This window comes from Brassica napus, chromosome A10 (genome assembly GCF_020379485.1).
Source record: "Brassica napus cultivar Da-Ae chromosome A10, Da-Ae, whole genome shotgun sequence".
In the NCBI taxonomy this organism is placed as follows: Eukaryota; Viridiplantae; Streptophyta; class Magnoliopsida; order Brassicales; family Brassicaceae; genus Brassica; species Brassica napus.
The window spans coordinates 14,792,859-14,816,636 of record NC_063443.1 but is presented as its reverse complement, the minus strand read 5'-3'; the positions used below and the strand labels follow the sequence as shown (position 1 = coordinate 14,816,636).

At 33.4% G+C, this 23,778-nt stretch overlaps 3 protein-coding genes across 6 annotated transcripts; all 3 read right to left on the bottom strand.

The window, feature by feature from the left end:
- Positions 1–2,731: 2,731 nt before the first annotated feature.
- LOC106385300 (tRNA (guanine-N(7)-)-methyltransferase) lies at positions 2,732–6,179 on the bottom strand. Of its 4 annotated transcripts, XM_013825228.3 has the most exons (10): positions 5,871–6,179; positions 5,740–5,796; positions 5,583–5,658; positions 5,251–5,330; positions 5,106–5,155; positions 4,918–5,002; positions 4,736–4,834; positions 3,964–4,610; positions 3,429–3,715; positions 2,732–3,158 (listed from the first exon to the last, which is right to left on the bottom strand). In XM_013825228.3, the coding sequence occupies exons 1-8, from the start codon at positions 6,117–6,119 to the stop codon at positions 4,383–4,385; spliced, it is 924 nt and encodes a 307-aa protein (XP_013680682.2). In that variant the 5' UTR covers positions 6,120–6,179; the 3' UTR covers positions 2,732–3,158; positions 3,429–3,715; positions 3,964–4,382. The 4 variants fall into 4 exon arrangements, with proteins under 4 accessions (XP_013680682.2, XP_013680678.2, XP_013680680.2 ...); XM_013825224.3 differs by lacking the exons at positions 4,736–4,834; positions 4,918–5,002; positions 5,106–5,155; ... (2 more) ...; positions 5,740–5,796; positions 5,871–6,179 and having other exon boundaries at positions 3,964–4,165; XM_013825226.3 differs by lacking the exons at positions 4,736–4,834; positions 4,918–5,002; positions 5,106–5,155; ... (2 more) ...; positions 5,740–5,796; positions 5,871–6,179 and having other exon boundaries at positions 3,902–3,969.
- Positions 6,180–6,571: 392 nt separating this feature from the next.
- Positions 6,572–8,815, bottom strand: LOC106387742 (chromo domain-containing protein LHP1). The gene is made up of 7 exons (XM_013827653.3): positions 8,754–8,815; positions 8,293–8,666; positions 8,065–8,090; positions 7,881–7,967; positions 7,036–7,797; positions 6,904–6,964; positions 6,572–6,802 (listed from the first exon to the last, which is right to left on the bottom strand). The coding sequence occupies exons 2-7, from the start codon at positions 8,614–8,616 to the stop codon at positions 6,755–6,757; spliced, it is 1,308 nt and encodes a 435-aa protein (XP_013683107.2). The 5' UTR covers positions 8,617–8,666; positions 8,754–8,815; the 3' UTR covers positions 6,572–6,754.
- Positions 8,816–11,695: 2,880 nt separating this feature from the next.
- LOC106387743 (protein DETOXIFICATION 25-like) lies at positions 11,696–15,476 on the bottom strand. Its single transcript, XM_048742227.1, has 9 exons — positions 15,200–15,476; positions 14,393–14,677; positions 13,461–14,002; positions 13,287–13,373; positions 13,149–13,205; positions 12,815–13,053; positions 12,557–12,675; positions 12,240–12,320; positions 11,696–12,156 (listed from the first exon to the last, which is right to left on the bottom strand). The coding sequence occupies exons 2-9, from the start codon at positions 14,657–14,659 to the stop codon at positions 12,061–12,063; spliced, it is 1,488 nt and encodes a 495-aa protein (XP_048598184.1). The 5' UTR covers positions 14,660–14,677; positions 15,200–15,476; the 3' UTR covers positions 11,696–12,060.
- Positions 15,477–23,778: the final 8,302 nt, after the last annotated feature.

The window sequence follows — 23,778 nt, the reverse complement described above, 5'->3', positions numbered from 1 at the left end:
ACTCCGTGAATTGTCACCCAGAAAGGAATGGTCGAGGGGAACAGGTCCGAGACAATGGGTTCCCAGCGCTGTAGGATGAACATCCATTTTTTGAAGTGGTATGGCGCCTTTGAGAGTATAGATTGCAGGTCTTGCTCGGTGTCAAACTTAAACTGAAACAGCTGTGGTCCCAGAGCACTTCCAGTAATGTTGCCAATGACCTGCCAGTGCTGGAGGAAGAAGTCGACCAAAGCTCTAGTGTTCTGCACTGATGGGTTAGTGACACGCCCAATCAAAGTGAGTTTGTGCTCTTCGATAAGTCTAGAGCTGTCAGCTTCAGGGAGTTGGATCGGAGCTCGTTTTGATGGGCGAGCAGAGTCAGCGATCCATTTCTCCTTCTCTTTGTTGGAGTATCTACGTGCCATGTTTCAGAGGAGAGCAGTGGCTTGTTCGGAACAGAGTTCCAAGACAAAAACACGAGCTCAAAACTCACCACAAAAACAACTGTAACAAGGAAAACAAAAGTAAGACTGCACTCAGACAGTAAAATCCCAGCGGAAGGGTAAAAGAGCTATCCCAAGCCCCAGGAGGAACTCTTTACTCCGGATCTAGCGAGACTCATGTTTGAAGCGAAGGATTGTGGTAGGAAATCTTATCACAGGTACCAGTCAAGTCGATTTCCAGCAGAGGGAGTATGCCAGGACCCAAACACACACACCAGAAGAAGCAATCAACCAGAAATTTTTAAAATTTTTTGAAAATTCCGGTGACGACGGCGGAAAACCAGGTGGTTGCGGTGGCAAACCAGGTAGCTACGGGGAGAGACCAGGCGTTTGGGGGAGACAAACCGGGTTCTACCGCAGGGAAACAAGGTAAGAATCTGTCACTGTCACTCCTCGAAGATGGTGCCTGAGAGAAAAAGATTTTCTCTAAAACGTCCTCGGGGAATGGTAGATCCAAAACTAATAAACCAAACCAACTTTCTCTGAACAAGAAAATTGAAATAAAAACCAAAGTAATTGATTAAACAAAGAAAGAGCCGCAAAGGAGGAAAGGGATAGAGATGGGTTTTCGAGGAGCTGACATCTTCGACATGTGCCTCTGCTCTTCCTGCCAATTACTTCATCAGCCACACACTTCTTTTGCCATCTTTCTCTTTTAATATGTTTAAATTAATAAAATCATGTCTAGATACTCTGGATTAATGCTGTCAAAACATTTCTAGATTGTGTAGTTCCCAATCTTTATTCTCGTGTATATGCGTGTTTCCATTTCTAAATGCATGGATATGTATATATTTTAGAGAATGCATGGATATCGTAAATGAAAATGTTTCAGATCGTCTTTCTTTTGCATTTGAAACTTTTTATTTGATAACTGTTTTTTAGGGTTTACATATTGGTCGACATATATGACTTTCGGTAAATTTTATAGTGGTGAAAAAGAAGATACACACCCCCAACATTAAAAAGTTGATTTTGATAGAAGAAAATCAATATTATGCCTGTAAAATTGCTAATTATCTTGGTTTCTTCTCTTTACCTACCAACCATTCGTTTCATGATTCTCCCTCTAATAGCATTTCATGCATTAAGTGTTCTTCTTTTCTTTTTGCTTTAGAGAGTTTTGTTTGAGTCCACAGCTTAAGGACACTTGATTACGAAATACACTTGTAATTAACACAATTTGTTCGTTTTGGTTCTCTTTGAGCTAGTAACCGCTCTTAAACGACTATGAGCTGACAATACATTCGATGGTAGTTTCTTGTTTTCTCATTGATCATCTGAATCCGAAAGACTTCCAAAACTAGATCTTTCTCTTAATTTTTTTTTGTTGGAAAGATCTAGTTTCAATCATTTTCTCTATCTCTCAAATATTTGTTCTTAAAATAGTTTGTTTTAATAATTCTTTAAAAATCCGAAATTATTAATGATCAATAAGCTGTTAAAACACACACATAAATATATAGCAAGCATCCATGTAAGTCTAGATAAATGAACAAGGTCAAATTGTGGTTCAACTAATCTTTTGTCATGTTCAACTTTTTAATTCTATTTTTATATAAATTTTTTTAACAAATATCTAATTTTAATAGGGACCCAACGCTAAGATATGTTATCATCACATGATAATTTCATTTATATTCAAACTTTAGGGGCCATGTGAGTGAAAATTATATATGTACATCTACACCTTAGTCAACAACTAAACAACATATCAGTCGATTAACATAACTAATTCAATTCAAAGTTTGTGTACCACCCTTTTCCTTTTGTTTTATTTCTAGTAGTCCTATGCATCTGATTATCCTGGCACATTATAGAATCATCATCAAATATCACAATGCATATAGCCAGGTAAACCATCGAGTCATTTATAAAACTAAAACTAGTGGCAGGTTGGAGAGATAATGTTCTCTTTTGCCCAACTTTTTTATATACTCTTTTGGTTTTGGAATTTTTATCTTTCCACGTTGTTATTTCCTAGGTTGGCAGCAAACTCAAAAGCATCGAGTGCTCTCTACAAATCGTAATCACATTTCATTTATGGTTCTTATATATATATATATACCTTAAGCCAAACCAAGAAACATTTTACCCACTAAACAAAAGTGGATAAGTATTAACGTGACCAATCTTAATCACACTTAACTCCAAAAGAAAAGGAAAGAAGAAGAAAATGAGTGGTTTATTGAAGATTCTCCATCAGTATTAGAAGATCGTTTTCAAACAAGTGGATTTTAGTATCCGACTACCAAATGAAACAAACTTTATACATGACAATGTAAAACAAAGAAAAAGCTTGATAATACCAAACCAAGAAAGAATGATTATGACATTCTAGCCTCTTATAAGGCTCACAATAAGTATGTAACATTTTCAGAGACTTAATTATTTATTGTTGTTGCATAATGATAATGTATGGTCTCTGAATTGGATTATATCTTTTTCAGGAAACAAATCACTTCCATTTCTTGAAGAATTTTCCCTTGTGCTTCCCAAACATGCCATGCTTCCAGCGTTTCCCGAATTTTCCGTGCTTGAACTTACCGTGTTTGTAATACCCGTACCCATAGCCGTGACCGTGATGGTGACCATAGTGTCCATGGTGGTGAGAACCAACTGCTGCAGCTGCCACACCCGCTATCATCCCTCCTATACCTCCGTGGTGGTGGTGTCCTGTAACATTTAGTTGGTTTTCCTCATCAACATCATGCCTAAAGGTCTCTATAATTCCAAACGTATCTGCGTTTGCGTTTACAATAAAAAACTACTAATATTTTCCAAATATAAAGATGTTCACTATTCTGCGTTATGATCTTTGGCAGAAACAATACATACTGTAAACAAAAAAGCAAACACAAAATAACTTGAAAACCTAGCTAAATGTGGTGACATTTGTAAGAGGAAGAATGTAAATGAGATTGAAAATACTAGAGTGAGACTGACCGGGATAACCGTGAGGTGGATAACCGGGTGGAGGATAACCGGGTGGAGGATAACCACCATGTGGAGGATAAGCAACAGGTGGATAACCATACGGAGGAGGAGGAGCAGGATATGCATAAGGAACTCCATAGCCATGATGACCGTGATTATTATAACCATGATGACCGTGAGGTCGGTAGCGTCCACTTGCATATCCTGCTAAGTGGTGGAAGAATCCTTTGTCGCTGTGATTACGCTGATCCTCCCCCATTTTCTTCTTCAAACTTAGACCTCAGACTAGTCGACCACTGTAAACAAAATATGAACACACCTTGACGTTAGATAGTGAAGACAAATCGATAGACATGCATGCATGTTCATAAGATAAAGAAAATGATAAGAGAATAAGAGCAATAAACATGGACATAAGAAACTTTAAAACAGCTTAAGGATTCCCATATTCACAAGACTGAAAAGATACTTAACACACAAACCCTGTAGTATAGTAAGAAACCAGAAACAAAAGACAAAGATTGAAGATTGAAGATTTGCGTACCAAAGAAGCAGAGGAAACGCTTGAGATGCTGCTGATCAAGAACGAGCCGTAGTTTCCACGCAACGCGTTTCCTTTTACTTATTTTTTCACAAAATTCTTCAAGATAATGTATATTAATTACACTGACCTAAGTATATGCCATTTTGTTGTTGTTTTGTCTGAAGACTGAACCAATTATGAATATTTAAAATCTTACTCATGAAGAAAGAAATAAAAATCCAAGAATTATATATTATGAAAGGATCTGATTCTAGACTGTCTAGTCAAACTTCACTCGCATAATCCACTACATATTTCTTATATTGTACTTAAATTGTGATAAAACTGAATATTTATGGGTCTTTCTGCAAATAAATCATTAACTAATCTAGAACATGGAAAAATTTAAGCTCCAGCTTTCTCAATTACACGTTGACTGTTTATTGAAGACTATCAATCAATATCTTCTTCTGGTATAGTCTTCTGTAGATCCTTGCACCTTCGAGTTCAGCGTGAATCTCTCGTTCAGTTCGTATACCCATTGGGTTTTCTCTTAACCAACCTTCCTCTGTATCAACTGTGTCCACATGTTCAAGAACCTTTGCTTCCTCGTCTAACTGATCTCTCATGTCCTGAGCTACGTCGAGCACATCTGACTGCACAAAGATCTGTTGCAATGTTTCATTAATTAGTAGTCTAACTCTAACCTATGAAACAAACCGGCAGCCATTGGAAGGTAAAAGAAGCTTTTGAAAATCCGGAAACTTCTTTAGGACTAAGCAAAGACTTTTACCTTTCCGCCAGGTTTCAGGTTTTGTAGAATGGAATCTACCAAAGGCTTTTGCACAACACGTCTCTTGTGATGGCGTTTCTTGAAATGTGGATCCGGACACTGCGTTTAATTAAAACATCAAAACAAGAACTTGGATCAGCATATATATAGGATTTTAGATGCTCACAGCTTTACACACTTACCAAGATTGAGACAAACTCCAACGGTCCAGGATAGCTTGATATAAGCTGATCAAATGAAACCATGGCATTTGCAAAAATGAAGTGTCTGAAACACATCCACAAGAGATATATATCAAAGAAGTTAAATCAACACAGTATTCAAAATGCTAAAGATGTTTACTAAGGTTGTGTGGAATGCAAGAGATTACGCGTTAGAAAGTCCCAGCTCGTTAACCCAAAAGTTAGCACGCTTGACCAGCTGCAAAGAAACCGAAAATACATTAAGCTAAAAAAAAAAGCAGATGAATGGTCAAGTGAATTGGAAACAGTCAAAAGGAGGTCAAAGAATCATACTTTCTGGCGTATCTCCAACCCCAAGTAGTTGCCTGACTCAGCATTCTTCTTGGCTAGCCACAGGAGGAATCTGCCACTACCTGTAATACAAATCATTAAACCATTTCACAAGGCAGAGGGAAGAACGGAAAGTTTTGGTTTTTACACATTTCAAGTATGAAAGAGGCGTTACGACCCATAAACAATATAGATGAGATATATTTGAATCTCAAAAGCCATGGAAACATATGAAAGATTCCAACTTTGCTACCAAAAGTCTCCCAGTGTGAAACAAAGTTAAAGAACATAATCTATCAAAAGTCCCACAAGTCTAAAGTAAGCTCACAGTTTACCACTTCCAATATCAACCATAAGAGGTAGCGATGGATCCTTATACACTTCCTCCCAAGCCGGAACTGGAGCTGGAGTCTATATCAGATATACAAACACTGTAACTCAGTCATACCGTTCCACACATCAAGACAGAAAAAATGCTGTCATAAAACTTACGGAGAAAGAGGAACTGAGAGGGTTAACATGCTGTCTGATTCTTACATGACCCACTTCCTGCAAAACAAAAATGTAAGCAGAAGAAAAGAACAAAGAGACAATGAAGATAAAGAGAGATGAAAGGAGGATACTTCAGATATCTTGTACTTGAGGTTAAGCTCTGCATACTCCAAGTCCACCAAATCAGTGCTTCTCACTTCCTTTGAATCGACACAAACTGACGCCAACGGTGAGGTGGATGCTCTGAAGAAGCTGCTGCTATAGTGGCGAGTGATTTTGGTGTGCCCGCTCGTGAAGAAAAACGGCGATGAAGAAGCCAATGAAAACACACTCTTCGCCAGAGAAGAAGAAGAAGAGCACGCTTGAGTTAAAGAACCCATCTTTTTATTTTGTTTCAATTGGATTTTGACGATAACATAAAAATGTTTTCTTTCTCACTGTTCTTAAACCCCCTGAGAAAGCTGCCTTCTCAATCTAGAAACCTTTCAATAGTTTTGTACTTAAATTGATAAATATCAAAATTATCGGGACGTTTCTGTAAATATATCAAAATGCTTAAGCCTTTGGACTTTGTAGGTTGTGTATGCCACTATCTCCCTGCTCCAAAGTCTGGTTGAACCCGGTCCGACCACTGGCTTGGCCAGGTTTAAAGAAAATGGTTCTGTATCTCTCTGCTCCAGTCTGGTTTTGTTGTGGTGTTGCATCCAGAAACATGTCTTAATGATTCACAATCCTGATTTGGAGTTATTGGCTTGTAAGTTACACCAGAGTGAAAGTTGTTGTAACTTTGTATATATATAGATTGATCCATATATTTTTGATAGCATCAAAGCAGTCATGAACTTTGATCCTTGAACAAGGAAAGCTTTAACATAATAAATCTCCACCAAATTAAAAAGCAAATACAATCTGAAACCTCCCAGGGAATACAACTTTGCCACTACATCAACTCTACACTAGGCAAAACTTAAAATCTTTCTCTCTCTACCTACAAGTCCTGTATACAAACAAATTCTTATCTTTCCGGATTGTACTTGAGATGCTGCTCGTAGAATTCAATCAGCTGTCGTCAAAAAAAAAAAAACACAAAACAACAAAGCTTTTAGAATCTTCCTAATGAGTAAAAAAATGCACAAGAAAAGCTATGAAAGTAAATTATCTTACCAGAAGAGGATTGTGAGCCTTGAGAAACCTGTTGTCTACCATCACTTCCTCCCCATCAGACCTAATGAGTAGTAGCAGCCAAGTAAGTAAAATTCAAATGTGAAGATTGACCTTAAGAGTGAAGAGACAAACCTCAGAGCCAAGAATGTCACCAACACGTCTTGTACATTGTTTGTCACAGATGAAGAGAACTTCACTGGCTTGAGGATCTTCGCAATGTCCAGCTCCTCCACCTTGCTTTTCTGAGAGAGATTGTTATTCTCCAACACACCAGGATACTCGTTCCCTATCCTCGCGACTCCACCAAAAGAGTCTAACGTAGCCAACTCTTGTGTCACATTCTGATCAGTAGCTGCTGTTGTGTGGTTGTTGCTGTTGTTGTTGTTACTTGTGGATGCGTCTTGTTTGAATCTTTTCACAGAACCAGACTTCCTCCTCTTAGCACCTATGACCCCACAACTGTTCTTAGGATAAACCTTGAGAAGCCCATTTGGTCTTACATTATCAATGCCTCCTCCTCCTCCTTGGGAACACCCTGCTGCACCGTTACTGTTAACGACTGGTCCCCTCAGCTCGCTAAGCGTCGGATCATAATCTTTCTCCTCTCCAACCATCCCAACACTCCTCCTGCTGCTGTTGGCTTCAACTTGGTTGGCTGCTGCATAAGCAGCTTCCCCATCTCCTGAACCGCAGAGGTCGTCGTTGAGTGGACCACGAATGTTAGGAAGGCTAGAGTTGTTAAGAGATGTGAAAGAGTCTGATCTCTCAGAGGCATCATGTGATGTAGTAGATGTTAAACGTTGCTGCTTCTTCTTCAACTGAGTATTAGAATTAGAACCTCCATGATGTTTACGCTTTCTTCCTGGCTTCCTTCCAGGCTTCCCTGGCTTCAAACTTTGAAAACAAAGAAAGCAATTTTCATATAACTTTGAAACAAACTAATCGAAAAAGATAGATAACATTAAGATGCAATTTACCTTCCTTCGAATGCATCTATAACATCAGCAATAGACTGGAGATTCTCTTTAGGCTCCCATGTGTTGGCAGTTTCTGGCCATCCACGCCTTACACAGCAACCAGAGTTTATAAAAACTTATGTCAATGGAAAAAAAAAGCATACGTTTTGATCAAGAAACTGAGTGTAGGTTTGAAAGAACTCACCATTTAATTAGATACTGAACCTTTCCCTACAATCAAACCCAAAAACAGATAAGAACATATTAAACATTAAAGCAAGCATTGAATCAGATTCTGCTTAATTATAAAGGAGATTTCTTTCTCTAATAGAATTCAATGTTCTGCTAAGTTAGTTAGGTTTCTTACAAATGAATAAAGCAGACAACTTTTCAGACCAACGTGTAAGAAAACGAACAATGTAAAGGAGCTTACTTTACGAACTCTCTTGCGACGAATAGCTTCGATTTCGAAAAACCCTTCGTCAAGCTTTGGCCTTTCCTCTTTCCCTCCTCCTCCTTCTCCTCCTCCGTCTTCTTCATCCTCTTCGTCTTCGTCGTCTTCTTCTTCTTCCTCGTCCTCCGTACGTCTATCATCACCCATCTCGCGGAGAATCGAATCTCCTCCTCCGCCGTCGTCACTGCCAAACCCACCGTCTCCACTTCTTTTCCCGCTTCCTCCGGCTGTTTCCACCGCCGTCTCCGCCTCACCAGCGTCGTTCACCACCTGGGTTTTCTTCTTCACACCTGCCCCTTTCATTATCTGAGTATTCGAGCTCAATCTGTTAATCGTGTTCTCCTCCTCTTCTTCTGCGAGATCAAAGAAGGAGAAGGAAAGATTGAAACTTTCCCAAATTTTTGAGGTTTTATTTTGGAAGAGGAGGAAGAAGACCAGACCTGTGTGACCTGAACGAAGACCAGCTTTCTCCCTTTTTATTGTCCTTTTTTTTTTGGTTATATCTCAATGGGAAAGCAACAAACTTATACAAAAATAATAAATACTGTTCAGTTGAAATTTTGTTTTATTAATGACATAGATGATGTTAATCCAGACAGTATTTGAAAGAGAAAAGGCTTAATTAGAAGATATAAACAAAAACATACAAGGGATTAAATGATCTTCTCACAGATACAAATGTAATTTCTTTAAGAAATATATAGAAACTTAGACCAGTAAAATAAATACATTTGAATAGAAAATAAAAAGAAATCTAGTAAAGATGGAAACAAATATAAGTTGTGGAATTATCCATCTTTCATCTATTTTGCTAAGATATACTTACACTGTATAATTATTATGGGCATTCTATCCAGACCCAAAAACCCAAACTGTCACGAAAATATTATAGCTGAAACCAACCTAAAAATTTACAAGTATCTATTGGTCTAAAAAAAATTTATCCGAAAGAACCGAAAAAAGTGATCCGAATAGATTTGGATTCGAAAAAAAAACGATTTGAATAGATCCAACCCGATAAAAATCAATTTATATCGACTTAAAAACATGAATATCCAAAACTATGATTTTTGTGTTATATTTTCTATATTTTATTTTTTTAATTTACTTTAAATATTTTTTAACAATTTTTGTTATTATTTTTGTAGCATTTTCAAGTAATATGAAGCTTTAAAATGTATAATTAAATATATATTTTAGAGTTTAAAAATGTTTTATTTAACAGTTAACATTTTATTTTAAGTTATTTTATAAGATTTTAGATATATATTATATATTTTGACTAAATATGATGGGGTTCGGATATTTTGTGTCTTTTCAGATCCTAAATACTGGGCCCGAACCCAAAAATCATAGATATTTTTAAAATATAGTTTAATTATAAAATCGAACCGATCCAGACTCGAGAAAATTAATGCAATTCGCGTTTACAAGTACCTATTATATCTAAATGTCAAAGATCCAAAAGACTCGGACCTGAGAGTAACCGGCCCGACATTCTCATTCTCAAGATTCAAGGCCATTCCTTTCACACCGTTGGCAAAAAGAACCAAAACCTAGTTAAGAATGTCGAAATGAATCAAAATTTATAAACTAATCCAGCTAGTACGAGTGATGTTTTCTTCTTTCTTTTTTTTTTGTAACTGGTACGAGTGATGTTTTCTAAAATAAATTTAACGATCGAACCTGATTTAACTTGTGAATTATATTAGTTTATGAATTTGATCTTTTTAGAGTTACATTTATATAATAGAGTCTGTAGATATACGTATACGCTAGTTTTTTTTTTGAACCAAATAATTTTTGTAGAGTAAGGATTAACGGACGCTAATACCAATGACATAGCGTAAAGCATCCTTCCCAACGGAAATCGAACTAGGAGTGCAATAGAACTATTCCAAGCACTAAACCATTAGCTCCAACTTACCGTTGGTATGCTAGGTTTTTCCAATGTTGGTTTTATATTTTTGTATAAGCATGTGTAGCGTCTACTCACGAGATCACATGGTTCATTCATTACGATGCTATGTTTTTCTTATCTTCCTAGTTGTTTCATTACTATATTTCTGTTCACTGATTACCACCATTTTGCACATAAACATCTTTGTTAAACTGCGCGAACACGAGAGAGTATGTTCTTCAGTACCATAATGCGAGAAAGATTATGGATTTGCTTGATAAAGGGGAAAAGGTAATTAAAAAAGGAATGGAACAATATTTTTTTTTACCATATAAAGATATATTTGTAATTCTCATGCATATGTTTTTGAAAACATTGAAGTTGATTGGTAACATCTATTACTACAACACTTTCCTCACGCCTGCAACCATCTTCAAGCTCGACAGGGACATCCGCAAGACCGCAACATCATCACCTCCTGTCGACATAAACAAAGCTTCCACAACTTAATGACGGTATGGAATTATGGATTAGATGATCCCAATCTTCTTCTTCCACCTATCTACATACTGCTTCTCTTCTTTTTTTCTTAGTTCTACCTCTTTGCTTTTGGAAAATTAAACTTTTCATTTTTTAAATGATATTTACATTTAGCAGCCAAAAAAATTATTACTGCATCGATAAGAAAATTTATAATGAAACGTTGAGGTCATATTAGTCTGAGAGCTGTGTAGCCATCATGTTTCAGAGTTGGACTAATCATTGTAAATCTTGAGATTTTCGACGCTTAGAAACTAAGGTGGATACATTGTCTTATAAATTTTGATATAGAACAAATAATTATGAAACTTTGTTTTAATATTGTATATTACACGGGAAAAGACAACAAATAAAACATACTGCAATTAAAATCTGTGGGTGGTATTGGAGGATGCTGCATGCCATTGATTTCATTATCTTTATTTTCATGATTTATAGCTTTGTATCTCTCTTATACAAAGAAAATTAATAACCACATGTGATAAGGATTGGATTCTTGTCAGTGTATTCGACGATCAAGATAGCTAGCGATTTGCTGTTTCTCATTGAGACTGATCAGTTCAGTTGACATTTGTGTCCGAACGATGGAGATTCTTGATGATTAGCTCGAGATTTTCCCTCAACATAATTAATTTGAGCTAATAATCATATGTTTTGTCTTTGTGATTTGCAAAAGCATACGAATGTCTTGAAAGTGCTTCCTCGTGATTTTGGATATACAATTTCATTAGGTTAATTGTTATTATAGGATTCACACTCGTGTTTTAATTTAACAATGGCGCTTCTTTTAAAGTTGTTTGTACAATTTCAAATGGGGATGAAAGAAGAAAACATGTAAGCTTACTAAAAATTTAGTTTTGATTTGACATAAACAAATGAGTTTCTTATCAAATGGTACTGAACATTTTGTAAACTTTGAAGAGTTCTTTTCAAAACCCATGATTACAAGTACTCAAACAATTCAAATTTTCCACAATCAAAATACATATATATCCAATCAAAACTCAAAGTATATTAAAAGAAAACAACTAAAAAGATAGCTTTTGCTCAAGAAATAAGAAAAAGATAGCTAAAAAATCTGAACAACAACCTTTTTTGAAAAATCAAGAAAAAAGAAGGAAGATAAACCTTATTAACCTCTTTTTCAAAGTTATGAGAGTTGCACTAACCTAATAATGCAATCTCAACAAAGGTATTTTGTTTTCTTAAGCGAATGCAAGAAATTAAAGAACACCGTAAATATTATATTTCAAACGATAAAAATAATATTGTAAAACTTCTTAAATGATTTAAATATATATGTATAATCACTTTCTCTCTTCATCTCTCGTCGTGATAGTACTCGGTTCTACAGAAGGTGACTTTAGAGTCCAGGTTTTCATACGCTCGTTCGTCTTCTTAACCTGTAATTAGGTCAAATTCAACTTTTAATACTGAGTTTGTGCTCAATCGAATTAATTAAGGAGTAAAAGACAAAGTAAATTACCTCCATTTCCCAATCAGTTTTGTAAATAACATAAGACAATATCAACGTTTGCATACCAACTCCAACCAACATTCCTAGTCCCTGCAATTAAACGAATACAATATTGGTTAATTAGAATATAAATAGTTTTATAATGATTATAAACTAATAATAATTGACATATAAATTCATTTAAAAATTAGTTTCCCTTTCCAACTACACTTTGATACAAAAAAAAAATTCATCGTAAAAAAATCTTTTAGTTGAATAAATTTAACATTCATTAAAAAAAACTAATAACTAGTGAACCATGTAATTAAAAGTTTAGAGTTACGGACCTTAACACCAAAACGGAAAATGTTGATAAGGATGAACCCAAAGGGAATACCAACTCCATAATAAGTTCCTAAGTTCACAAATGCTACCACACTCTGCATCCCTGCTCCAATAGCTACTCCTGTTTATATTCAAAAGTATTTTTTGTTGTTAGAATAAAACTTTAAGTTATACTTATACCTTATATTAATATATATATATATATATAGTTTTCATTTACAAAAAAAATTATAATAAAAGGGTTTTGAGTATTTACTAACCAGAGAGAATGGGTTGGACGATGTTTAAGAGTATGGATAGGCTGAGGACGATGGAGAGATCAGCGACAGCGTCTGAAACTTGGTGGCTATCGGAGAACAAATACGAAATCTGGCCGCCAAACGCTAAGCAAAGAACAGAACATAACACACCAATCACCGCTGATACCACAAGCACCACTTTTATGGAGAATCTCACTGCGTCAGCATCTCCTTTTCCTAATTCGTTTGCTACTCGTACGCTACATTGATTATTAGATTGCAACATATAGAATAGTGTTAACAAAGAAATCTAATACAAACTATCTTAAAACTAGTGTAGAGATAGTTTACATACCATGCTGCACCCAACAAGCCTAAGCTTATGTTCATCTCCCAAGTGTATATATATTGGCTGTAAAATGGATTGAGTATGTAGTTTTTAAATGGTATAATAACATTAGATATTTATTTGCGTGAGGATTGTAAGTAATACCATATGGAAAATGCAGAAATTGCAATATTGGCATCCTCTGTATATCCAGACATTAAGACAATGATGCTCATATACCAATACTCTAAGCTGTCCAAAGCAAAAAAATAAAAATAAATAAATATAACACAAGAAGAGTCATTACTCATCATGTTTTACCCTGAAAAAAGAACTTACCAAAGCATGAATCCAGAGGAAATGGATAACTTGAGCATTGGGAAAAGATCAACAAAAGCAGCAGTGCTGAAGCCTGTCCAAGTATGCGGGCACCACCCTCCAAACACGTACACAAACTCGGCTATTACCACTGTCCACGAGCTTATATTAAGTCCTAGAAGCGCACCATGGATTCCCATCCCCATCACGCTCACGCACCACCACGTGGCCACAATGTCCACAACCAAGGCTACGGTCGAGAGAACGCCTATGATGGCGTTCTTCATCTGTGCTTGGAGATACATTTGCATTGTCATGGTAAAAACGATGCTGTATAGATAAGGAATGACCCAAGGGTAGATCTCGTCTACGGTCTTGGTGATCTCAAGGTTTTGGCCAAGTAACCGAAGAATAGGACCCGCGAAGATGATGAAAGGGACAAAGAGAGTGGCTGTAAAGGTGTCTACTATCCAAGAACGTTGTAGATATATCCCCATCATGTGGTATTGTTGTGCTCCGTATGCTTGTCCACATAGCGTCTCCGTCGCACTTGACATACCGGCCTTTACCAAAAAAAAACCATTATATATACACACATGAGGTTCAATCATACAATATTGTTTCCATCATAACGATACTCATTCGTTGTTTATTTTTTTTATTTTTGGTTTTGCAATAAACGATGTGAAATAGATGTTTAATCTTTTTCCCGTTTACTATATATTAGGACATTAATTCCTACCTTCAAATCAACCACCACGTTTTAGTTTAGTGTTTTCACAAAAGTATTTTTTTTTCTTACTTTTCTTTGTGTTTTGCATGTTTCCGTTTACAATTATTTTTTTTTATGAGAAATGTTTGAACTATTCTAACATATGATGATATATATATACTAGAGATGTCGATATGTCGTCACCCGGATTTAAACCGATCATGGACTGTAAGGTGCTTACCATAACACCATAGATGAAACGAATGAAAGTGCTCTGAATGAGAGCATAAGCAGCAAGACCCGTTTCACTGGAGTGGCCAATGAAGGCTTGAGCTACCACTATGCAACCAAACGACATCACTCTGAACAAAGTTGATGGTAAAGCTATTCTCCACATCTTTCTTACTTCACTCCAAATCTTCTTTCTCAAGTAGAGACTCTCTCTCCTCTGTTCTGTCTCTGACGCATTTAGCAGTCTCTCTTCCATTTCTCCGCCACCTCTACTCATTTTCCCCCTCTTTAATTTCTAGAACAAAAATTAAACGTTATACTAATTACTTATAGACATGTCACAAAGATAAATTAACCTCCAATCAAAACTTCATATTGGTTTTAGAAAAAATTGTTTAACACAGCTATGCAAATGCGACAGCGATTTGAGAACTAAGAGCATGCACAATGGGAGAGTAGTTCCATAAGTTTCTTAGAAACAATATAATAAAAAAAAAAGAAGATAAATTGACGAAAAAGAAAAGAGAAGAATATGATCGATTTTTCTATGAGAGACTTTCAGCAAACATGTCATTTTCTTGATGGTCAATATTTTTTAGTGCTAAACTATATTTTGAGAAACTCCATTAAAAACTAATCGACTATGCCGGCCTAAATATATCTAATTCTCAAAAACTTCTTTTTTTCATTTCTTGATATAGGGTTTTCTTCCCCATATTCATCATTAGATATCTATATATATATGTAAATGTGTATGTATATACATCTTTGTAGTATACTCTACAAGATTTTAAAAGGTATGGAGTGATTTACTTACCTGTCGAACTTGGTTCAACTGGAAAGAGTCGGAGAAACCAAGAATAACAACAGCAACACAATTATTTTCTGAGAACGGAGAGCGAAATTATGTATTACCGAGAAAAAATCAAAGAAGAAGAAGAAGAGAGGCAAGAGGAAATTAAGTGTGATCTTCTTCTCTCCCTCTCCCTCTCTCTCTCTCACTCTGGAAAACTGTTGTGAGACTATACTAAAATGCTTAGCTATATATAGTGAGAGACCGAGAAAAGAGAGAGTAGATTTATACGACGTGTATATACAGACACTAGGAATGCATATGTCTTCTGATGTGAAAACGTTAAGGAAAGGCTGTCGTCTTGTGCCAGGACAATAATAATGTGAAGTTTTAGAAACCAAGTCTTGATTCTAATTCATGTTGATTTTTTTTTCTGTGGTCTGTTACTGTTAAACCACTAAATTGTTTTTTTTTTGTTTATTACGAATGGATCAAATCTCATATTATACTTACATTTCATTTATGACAATATAACATACATTGTTATCTCAACTACAAAGATTCAAAATAAATGGTTAGATTGCGCTATGTTTCTGATGAACAAATTTACTCTTAACATACATACAAACTAAAAACTCTGCTGCATATAGATTTTCATTAATCTACAATAATTCATGTTCTTTGACATTGGAAAATCTATTAATATAAAGAATAGTTATGTGAATGGATTTTTGTTTTGCTGTTGATTTCCAAATAACAAACGTCGTTAAAAAATAACACACACATATATATATATATATATATATATATATATAACCTTTTAAAAGATCAAAAGTATATGACATAGACTCCAGGAGAGCCAATCAAGCTTGTAGGTGTTATCCACGTGCTGAAAATAAACATCAAATCCATGCATCCCCAATATCAAAAGTTTGGACTTTTGGAGTAAAATGAGCATATATCTCTCTCGTCAAAAAACAATGGCCAATAGTGAAACAAATAGATGCTTTTGCTTTAGGTTAGGTTAATCATGTCATACATAAACGACAATAGTTGGCCTGGCTTTCTGTAAAGGTTCCTTTAAATGCTTAAACAATTAAAAATATTGTTAATTTCTTAAACAATTTCCTTGATTGTTCTTTTGGTAATTACTCTTAAACCCTTAATTTGTCCTCAAAACTTAAAAAACTTCGTCAACAAAAAAAAAGAAGAAGCTGAAACCCAAAGAGATACGTCCCGTTTCATAGAAGCGCAGCTAGTATTCCGAAAATAGTTAAACAAACTACGCACCGTTTAGCACACAGTACGCGATGTTTTAGAGACACCTTCGATGACTCGAGAGTAAACGGGGGACCCGTGTTAGCTACACGTTATGAATATAAGTTTGTGACAATTCATTCCTAGCAATGTGTCCACGTTTCAATTGGATACGTTCCATCTGTTTTGTTTTTATTCTTGTCCTACTAATCCTTGCATTAACTTCTTAAGAACAATAAAGACGACTTTTAATTATGATATGTATTTTTCAGCTATTTAGTACGATTAATTTCTCTTTATTTTACGTGCATTCTTATACTTATGACTCATCCATCCAACTTCTGGCCAGAAGTCTATAACTTGAATATCTTGGTTGTCAAGTATTACATTGTAGATGCAGCGACATGTGGGTAGTTTTTGTTGTTGAAAATGTTATTTTCTAGTTCTAGCAAACTTTATTAATTGCTATTCCAATGTATTGTTTTTCATGTTTCAGATGCACCAAACATCTATGAATATGAGTGTTTTTCAGTCAAAATTAAATCAAATTGATGATGACGATAAAACAGAGATGATAAAAAAAAAAAAAAAAAAAAAAAAAAAAGAGATGATGTTTTTCTAATAGAGAACCTGGGTTAAAGTCCTATAGAGAAACCTCAGTATGTGTGTCCTCGATGTGAATTTAAGGAGCAATCGTTGATAGGAAGTAGTCCTTTTATCGATTCGCGACATCACGCTCTTATACGAATTTCCTATCCTGGATATCCTCGTAGTACTTCTGTTGAGGTGTTGTTGTTCTTTCACCTTCTTATAAAACAATCTCCTGCTCCAGATCTCATAAGCCCAAAAAACAGCGACTTTGAGAGCAAGTATGAATGTGGGCCATCCCAATACCGTGGATTTCACCGTGGACGCTGAGTATGCAATGATGAGCCGACCGACTTTATAGACTAATATCCGACAGAGATTTGTATACGACTTGTTTCATATCTATCGTGTTGTTATTTCTTTTTTTTCTTATATATGTTGCATATTTTGTTTTTAATTCTTTACTACATTTTCAAAGTAGTTACCTCTAGCGGCGATCATTGTTAGCATTGCTTCATGTACGCACAAACAAATTACTAAAATTCATTAACAAAATAATGTTCTAGATTGTATCATTTTGGATTCGCGACCTGTTATATAACATGATGCTGTAACACATTGCTCTACCAAAATTATAATCTCCAAGCGTTTAGAAGTTTCCTAGTTCGGAACTTGCGTCTGAGAATATGTTTTAACTGCTTGTGACTTGTTATTATGATGTTACAAATCAACATACTTGTTTGGTTTGAATGTCTAACCAACACAGCGATAATCTTATTAGAATGTACATTCTAATTAGTCATTGGCAACATTATCTATTTTTTCAAATTTTTTAATATCGAAAATTTGGTAACTCACAGGACTTTACACTAAATATTTGGCATATTTGAATAGGTTTTTTGAAGAGAAGCAGTAATCATTTTGAGCCAGTACACTTTTTAAAGATTGCTAAAATTGCATTACTGAAAAATTATGTTCGGGATAGTGTTTCTTTTATAGGGTGGTATATTTCTCCCAACCCGGAAGAGCAGCTATGACTGTGTATTGCTATATAGTAGATATAATAAGGGACCTATTTATATGTTTTATATCTTAAGATAATGATTCCTCGGTATTGACAGGGGTAAGTCATATTGAAAGACCACCACTTAAGCAAAAAATCAACAGATGCCATAATATAACCAGAAATTCCATATGGATTCTGTTTTTTTCCTGGATATTTAGTTAATCATTGTAAAACATATGAAAAAAGGTTTTTTTTATCAGCATAACTCTTTTGATCCAACAATTAAAGTATTTCCAATCTTTATTTTTTATTATATTACTCTTACGTTTTTTATTACTTGTCGATTTTCACTATATAGAAATATTTTTTATATGTTACATTTTGTAAGCAAACCTGATTAATAGAACTATGACCCAAGTATAAGATATATGGTTTAGATGTAAAGCAAGTAGAGTATTTTTGTATAAACATTACAGTGAAGGCAATGTAACATACATTACATTGTTGATACACTTACGAAGTTCTGACTTATTTTTCACTAACAATTGGACAAGATAATTCTGGATAAACAGTCAGTTCGAATAATAAAGTAATATGATTGGACCTTGTTTCATGATCAACCATTTCTTAAGTATAATTGTGACCAAAAGTGACGTTCTGGAAACATTTATATTATCGGATGTGTATTTTGTACATTTAGAGCACAACTATTTAGTTTTGTGGTTTTGTTTGATCACGAGATGATTAACTTAATCTCAAAAAAACGATAGAGTGATGTTGTCTTTGAATATAAATTAGATTGAGTGGGAGGTTTGCTTGGTTCCTATTCGCTTCATTTTACTTTATGTGCACCTGACTTATTCATGAACATCGTTATGTTTGATTCTTTCCCTTCGTTCTCGGCTTTAATCGAAAAAGTATTCTTTTGATTAGGTGGTATACGGGGAGACGTAGATGTTTTTTCATTTTTGCATAGTATACTAGCCAACATCCCATGACAAAACAATTTACTGTTTCTTGTATTTTTATTAATTCAGTGTTGTGTAATTTATAACTTGATTACTAATTAATGTAGGGTATCTGACCATCCGTTCTTTGAATATATATTTTTCGTGGTGTGATTATTTTTAATGTAGATGTTTTCAAGTCACTAAGTAAAATAGGCTGTTTGAGGTAGATTGTTATGTCCTCCTTTAAGACAGATTGTTATCTTCCGACTTTTTTCAATTTATGTTTCCATTTATTCAATGTCCACGGTTATTTTTAGCAGATAGTTTTGAAATAACTGTTCTTATACAATTTTGACCCGCAATTTTAATAACAGCGAAGGATCAAGTATTTAGGAACAGCATATTAACAAAAACCCATTTCTACCTTAGTCCATACCCATATTGTCGCTCCATAAATAAACTTATTTGGAATACAATAATTGGTTAATGATTCTTGATTCAAGGATTCACATGTTTAAATTGATAACTAGATCATGTAAGAATTTTGTTATTCATTTCTAATGGTTTAAGAAGTAAATTTAAACGCTCAGGAGCAGTTTAAGTCGAAGATCAAATACACACATATTTTCTGAGAAAAAGACCTAATGAAGCGAGTATATTTTCAAAAATTTTTACTCCAAATAGAGAGATAGAACAGAAGGTTGACTGAGAGAGAGAGAAAGAGATAGGAGAGAGAGAGAGAGAGAGAGAGAGATGAGAGAGAGGAGAGAGAAGAGAGAGAGAGAGAGAGAGAGAGAGAGAGAGAGAGATCAATTTGTCATTGGTGTGGACGGTGGAAGATGGAAGAGCGTCGAGACCGGTATGGATGGTGTCTACTGCCTGGTATTATTGGTATTTATTAGTTTCATTTATTGTTATTTATAATGATAATGGTATATTTCTGCTCGTGTCAATAAAAATGGCCGGACCGAGTAGGTGGTTCCATTGAAGAAATGAAGAAGAAATTGGAGACCATATTAGCTACGTAGACAACCTCTTGAGCACATCTTCATATATCCGTGTCACCTCGTTTTTGTTTGGTATTTGCCAATAAATATTTGCATCTTTAAATTTGATTGCGATCAAAATCTTATTTTTGTCTTTGTATAATATGATATTAAATTAACAATTGGGTTTCTTATTTTTTCAGCGTATATAGTGATCAAATTTAACCTAAATAAACAAAAACTCAAAATTAAATCACCCAACACTGTAACCAGATATGTGATAACCGATTTGTCACAATCAAGACAATAATCGTCAACCCGAAACGTTAAGTTTACAATCTATGGTTGATCACTAATTCAGTACAAAATTAATATATCAAATGAATAATCACTTTAGATTTTTCCAATTCCCTATATATTAATCCAGAAACATTACAACTTCCTTTTGTAATCACGTGTCATCAATAGAATGATATTTAAAATCATTAATATGTTGGTACATTTAATTATATAATAATTTTTTTATTAAACTCGCCATAAATTTATTATTAATGTGTTTTATTATTTTTTTAAATAAAAGTTACGAAACTGCCTAATGTGGCTAAACTATATATGACAATAAATGATTTTGAATAATAAAGATTTAATAAAAATTAGTGTATTTTTATCATATTTGTTTAATTTTAAATTATTAAAATAAATTAAACAACCACATTAACCATATAATAAAATTTAAATTTTTCTATATATGTTATACTTTACCAAAACTGTTAAAAGACTCACATTAAAATTTTGTGATTCAAGGTATAAAATTTATGTTATGAAAAAATATAAATGATTATAAAATCATATAAATAAAAGTCTAATTTAATTAATTAAGATTAATATATATATATATATATATATATTATTTTTAATTAAACTATATACCATATAAAATACATAAATATTTTAATTTTAAAATTTACTTTGAACATTTTTTTAATAAAAGATTTGAACAAACATTGACAACTTAATTTTTAAAAATTATAAATTACTAAAAAAATTAATCCCACAATATCAATTTTGTTATTAGTAATTTAAAGTTTTTGCTATAAATGATACAAATGAGAAAAAAACCATATGAGTAAAAAACATCATTTAATAGACATTAAAATTAAAAATATATTATGTCTGTTAATATTATTTAAATTTAATTATATATCCTATCAAAAAGAAAAATAACATTGTTTGGATTAATAAAATTGATTTATATGTTTGCACCAATTTAATTATATACTGAGTTTGATTTGCGCGTCCGTGCGGATACTGGTTCTTACGTTTCTATACATTAATAAAAAAATTCATAATCAGTGTTATATATTTTAGATGTGCTGCCATATAGATAATTGTATTCAAACGACCCAGAACAAATCAGGTAATATGATTATTTTTGATACAAATATCCGAACTCGTTTCAGATACATTGGTTATTTGGATATTATTAGGTTTTTATACATGAGAACCGAATTCATGCAGGCCCAAAAGGAACTAAATCACTGCAATAACTAAATAAACTCATTTTGTTTTCAATATATCTTGAAATATAGAATTGAAGGTACTTTCGAGTAATTAAATTGTTAAGATTTGATTTTACAAACTTTTGTAAATTCAACAATATGGTATATTTTATTAGAGTAGAAAATCTATAAATTAATATTAGATAAATTAATAAACACTATAAATTAATAAATTGCTTATCCCGTGTTGAACCGGTTCAAAATATGACACAAAATCGATAAAATAATAATATAATAAATTTCTAGAAAGTTGATCTATTTTAAATATATGGTCTCATTAAAATCATAAATTAATACTCTATATTTTTTTTTTTTATAAAATCAATCTACACATTATATTGTTGGTTTTATATTCATAATGAAATTATCTCTATTTTTCTTAAAATTTCAATATATTTTGATAATATTTAGTACAATTATATCTAAAATCACATTTTGCATTTTGTGAAGCATAAAAAATATACACCAAAAATATAATAAAACAATATGAAAGTCTATTTTTTAAAATTTAATTAATGTATATATGGTAAAATCAACTATTTTTTATTTTATCAATAAAAATATAAAAGTTCTAAGAATTTTTTTTGTAAATTAATAACTCTCTAAATTAATAAAATATCAAAGTTGCAATATTATTAATTTATAGAGTTTTTACTGTATTACGTAACTATTTTATTTATATAATGGAATTTACATTATAAAAAGTTTTTCGTAGTCTGAAAATAGAAAGATGGAAGTCAGGAAAGTAATATAATAGAAAGATCTAGTCCGCTATTATCATTGAAACCAAAATAATAAAAATGATTTGATTGATGGTATTCTAACTTCCAGGAAAAAGTGCATTATTGAAAGTTTCCTTTAGTTTTATACTGGAAAGTATATTAGCCACACAACTCACAAGCAATATGTTGGTCATGAACATTATCATAGAGAAAGCCTTGTTACAAAAAAAAAGCATCATCAAAGATTTTTTTTCTCTGAAAATTAATATGTTTCTTTTTCTCCTTAACTGTTGTGGTGCAATTGGGTATTTATGAATGAATATGAAACTTAGGTTCAGGACCATTTTGCGTAGCGACTAATTAACAACAGTCCTTCATGCATATGTTAATGCTTAAGTTGGGTGTATATAAGACATATATAATTAATCATATAGAGTATAGGTGTAGTAGGACCAATAAGCAGTAAAAAGATAATATGCATGAATCATGATATGAAAGCAATGTATTTTGCATGAATCATGATTAATAAATTAAATGGTATTAATATAAATAATTAGCATAACTAGGGTAAGTATCATACCAAATTTTTTTTACCAAAATAAAAAATGACGTTAAAAATCAAAAGCTACTTAACTGTACGTCTGTTTTCGTTTCTATTTCTCTTATCAGGCGTAGTTTGGATTTGTTTTTTTTGTTTGGATTTGTTTCGTTATTGTTATCTAGTCTTTTTGCCTTCGATGTGTTTAGAGTTGCCTTTCTATATTTAAAAAAAAAAATGTTTATCTGCAATTGCAAGTTCATGCATCCCATAAGTTTAAACCACTAAAACCCTAAACCTTTTCTCATATGACGAGAGAGGGTTGGTTAATTATTGATAAAAAGTACAGACAAATTTATCTCTGTAAATCATTTAACTGATCCAAAGTATATTGGGAGCTAGTCTGTTTTCGTGTTGAATTAACTTTTTACATGAAACATGTTTACCACTTCTGTGAACCATATGCCAGTTGCCACGCCAAATATAAAAATCCATCAAATTCATATTTTTAACTGAAAAACAAAACTGTAATCAATTTAATACAAACTACTGTCAATTATCAACGAACTATTTATCCCTTGCATTATTAAAGTTTCTTTCCATGTTATTCTATTTTAGCTCTCCACTACTCATTCAGCAAGACATAAAAAGCACGATAGATAAAGTATACAAAGCTGCGAAAGATTTAAGCCCAAACAAAATGAACGTGATCCAAATTTTGATTATCAGAGGGAGATATCACGAATTCAAATATGCACCTTAAAACTCTGTTTCTTGCCGTTGATAAGATCCAAAACCAGTTTTTGTAATTAGTAAATGTAAGTAACTAGCGTTTTTCCTCTACGGGTAACCGCGTGGCATATGGCGGTTTGCTTATTTTGATGCAGCATTTAGGTTTAAGCATCTTTTCTTGGTTCATCACAAATAATTCCCACCGTCAAAGTCATAACTCTACTCCTTTTTTCACAATGGATGATTTAAATGTAATACAAGGAAG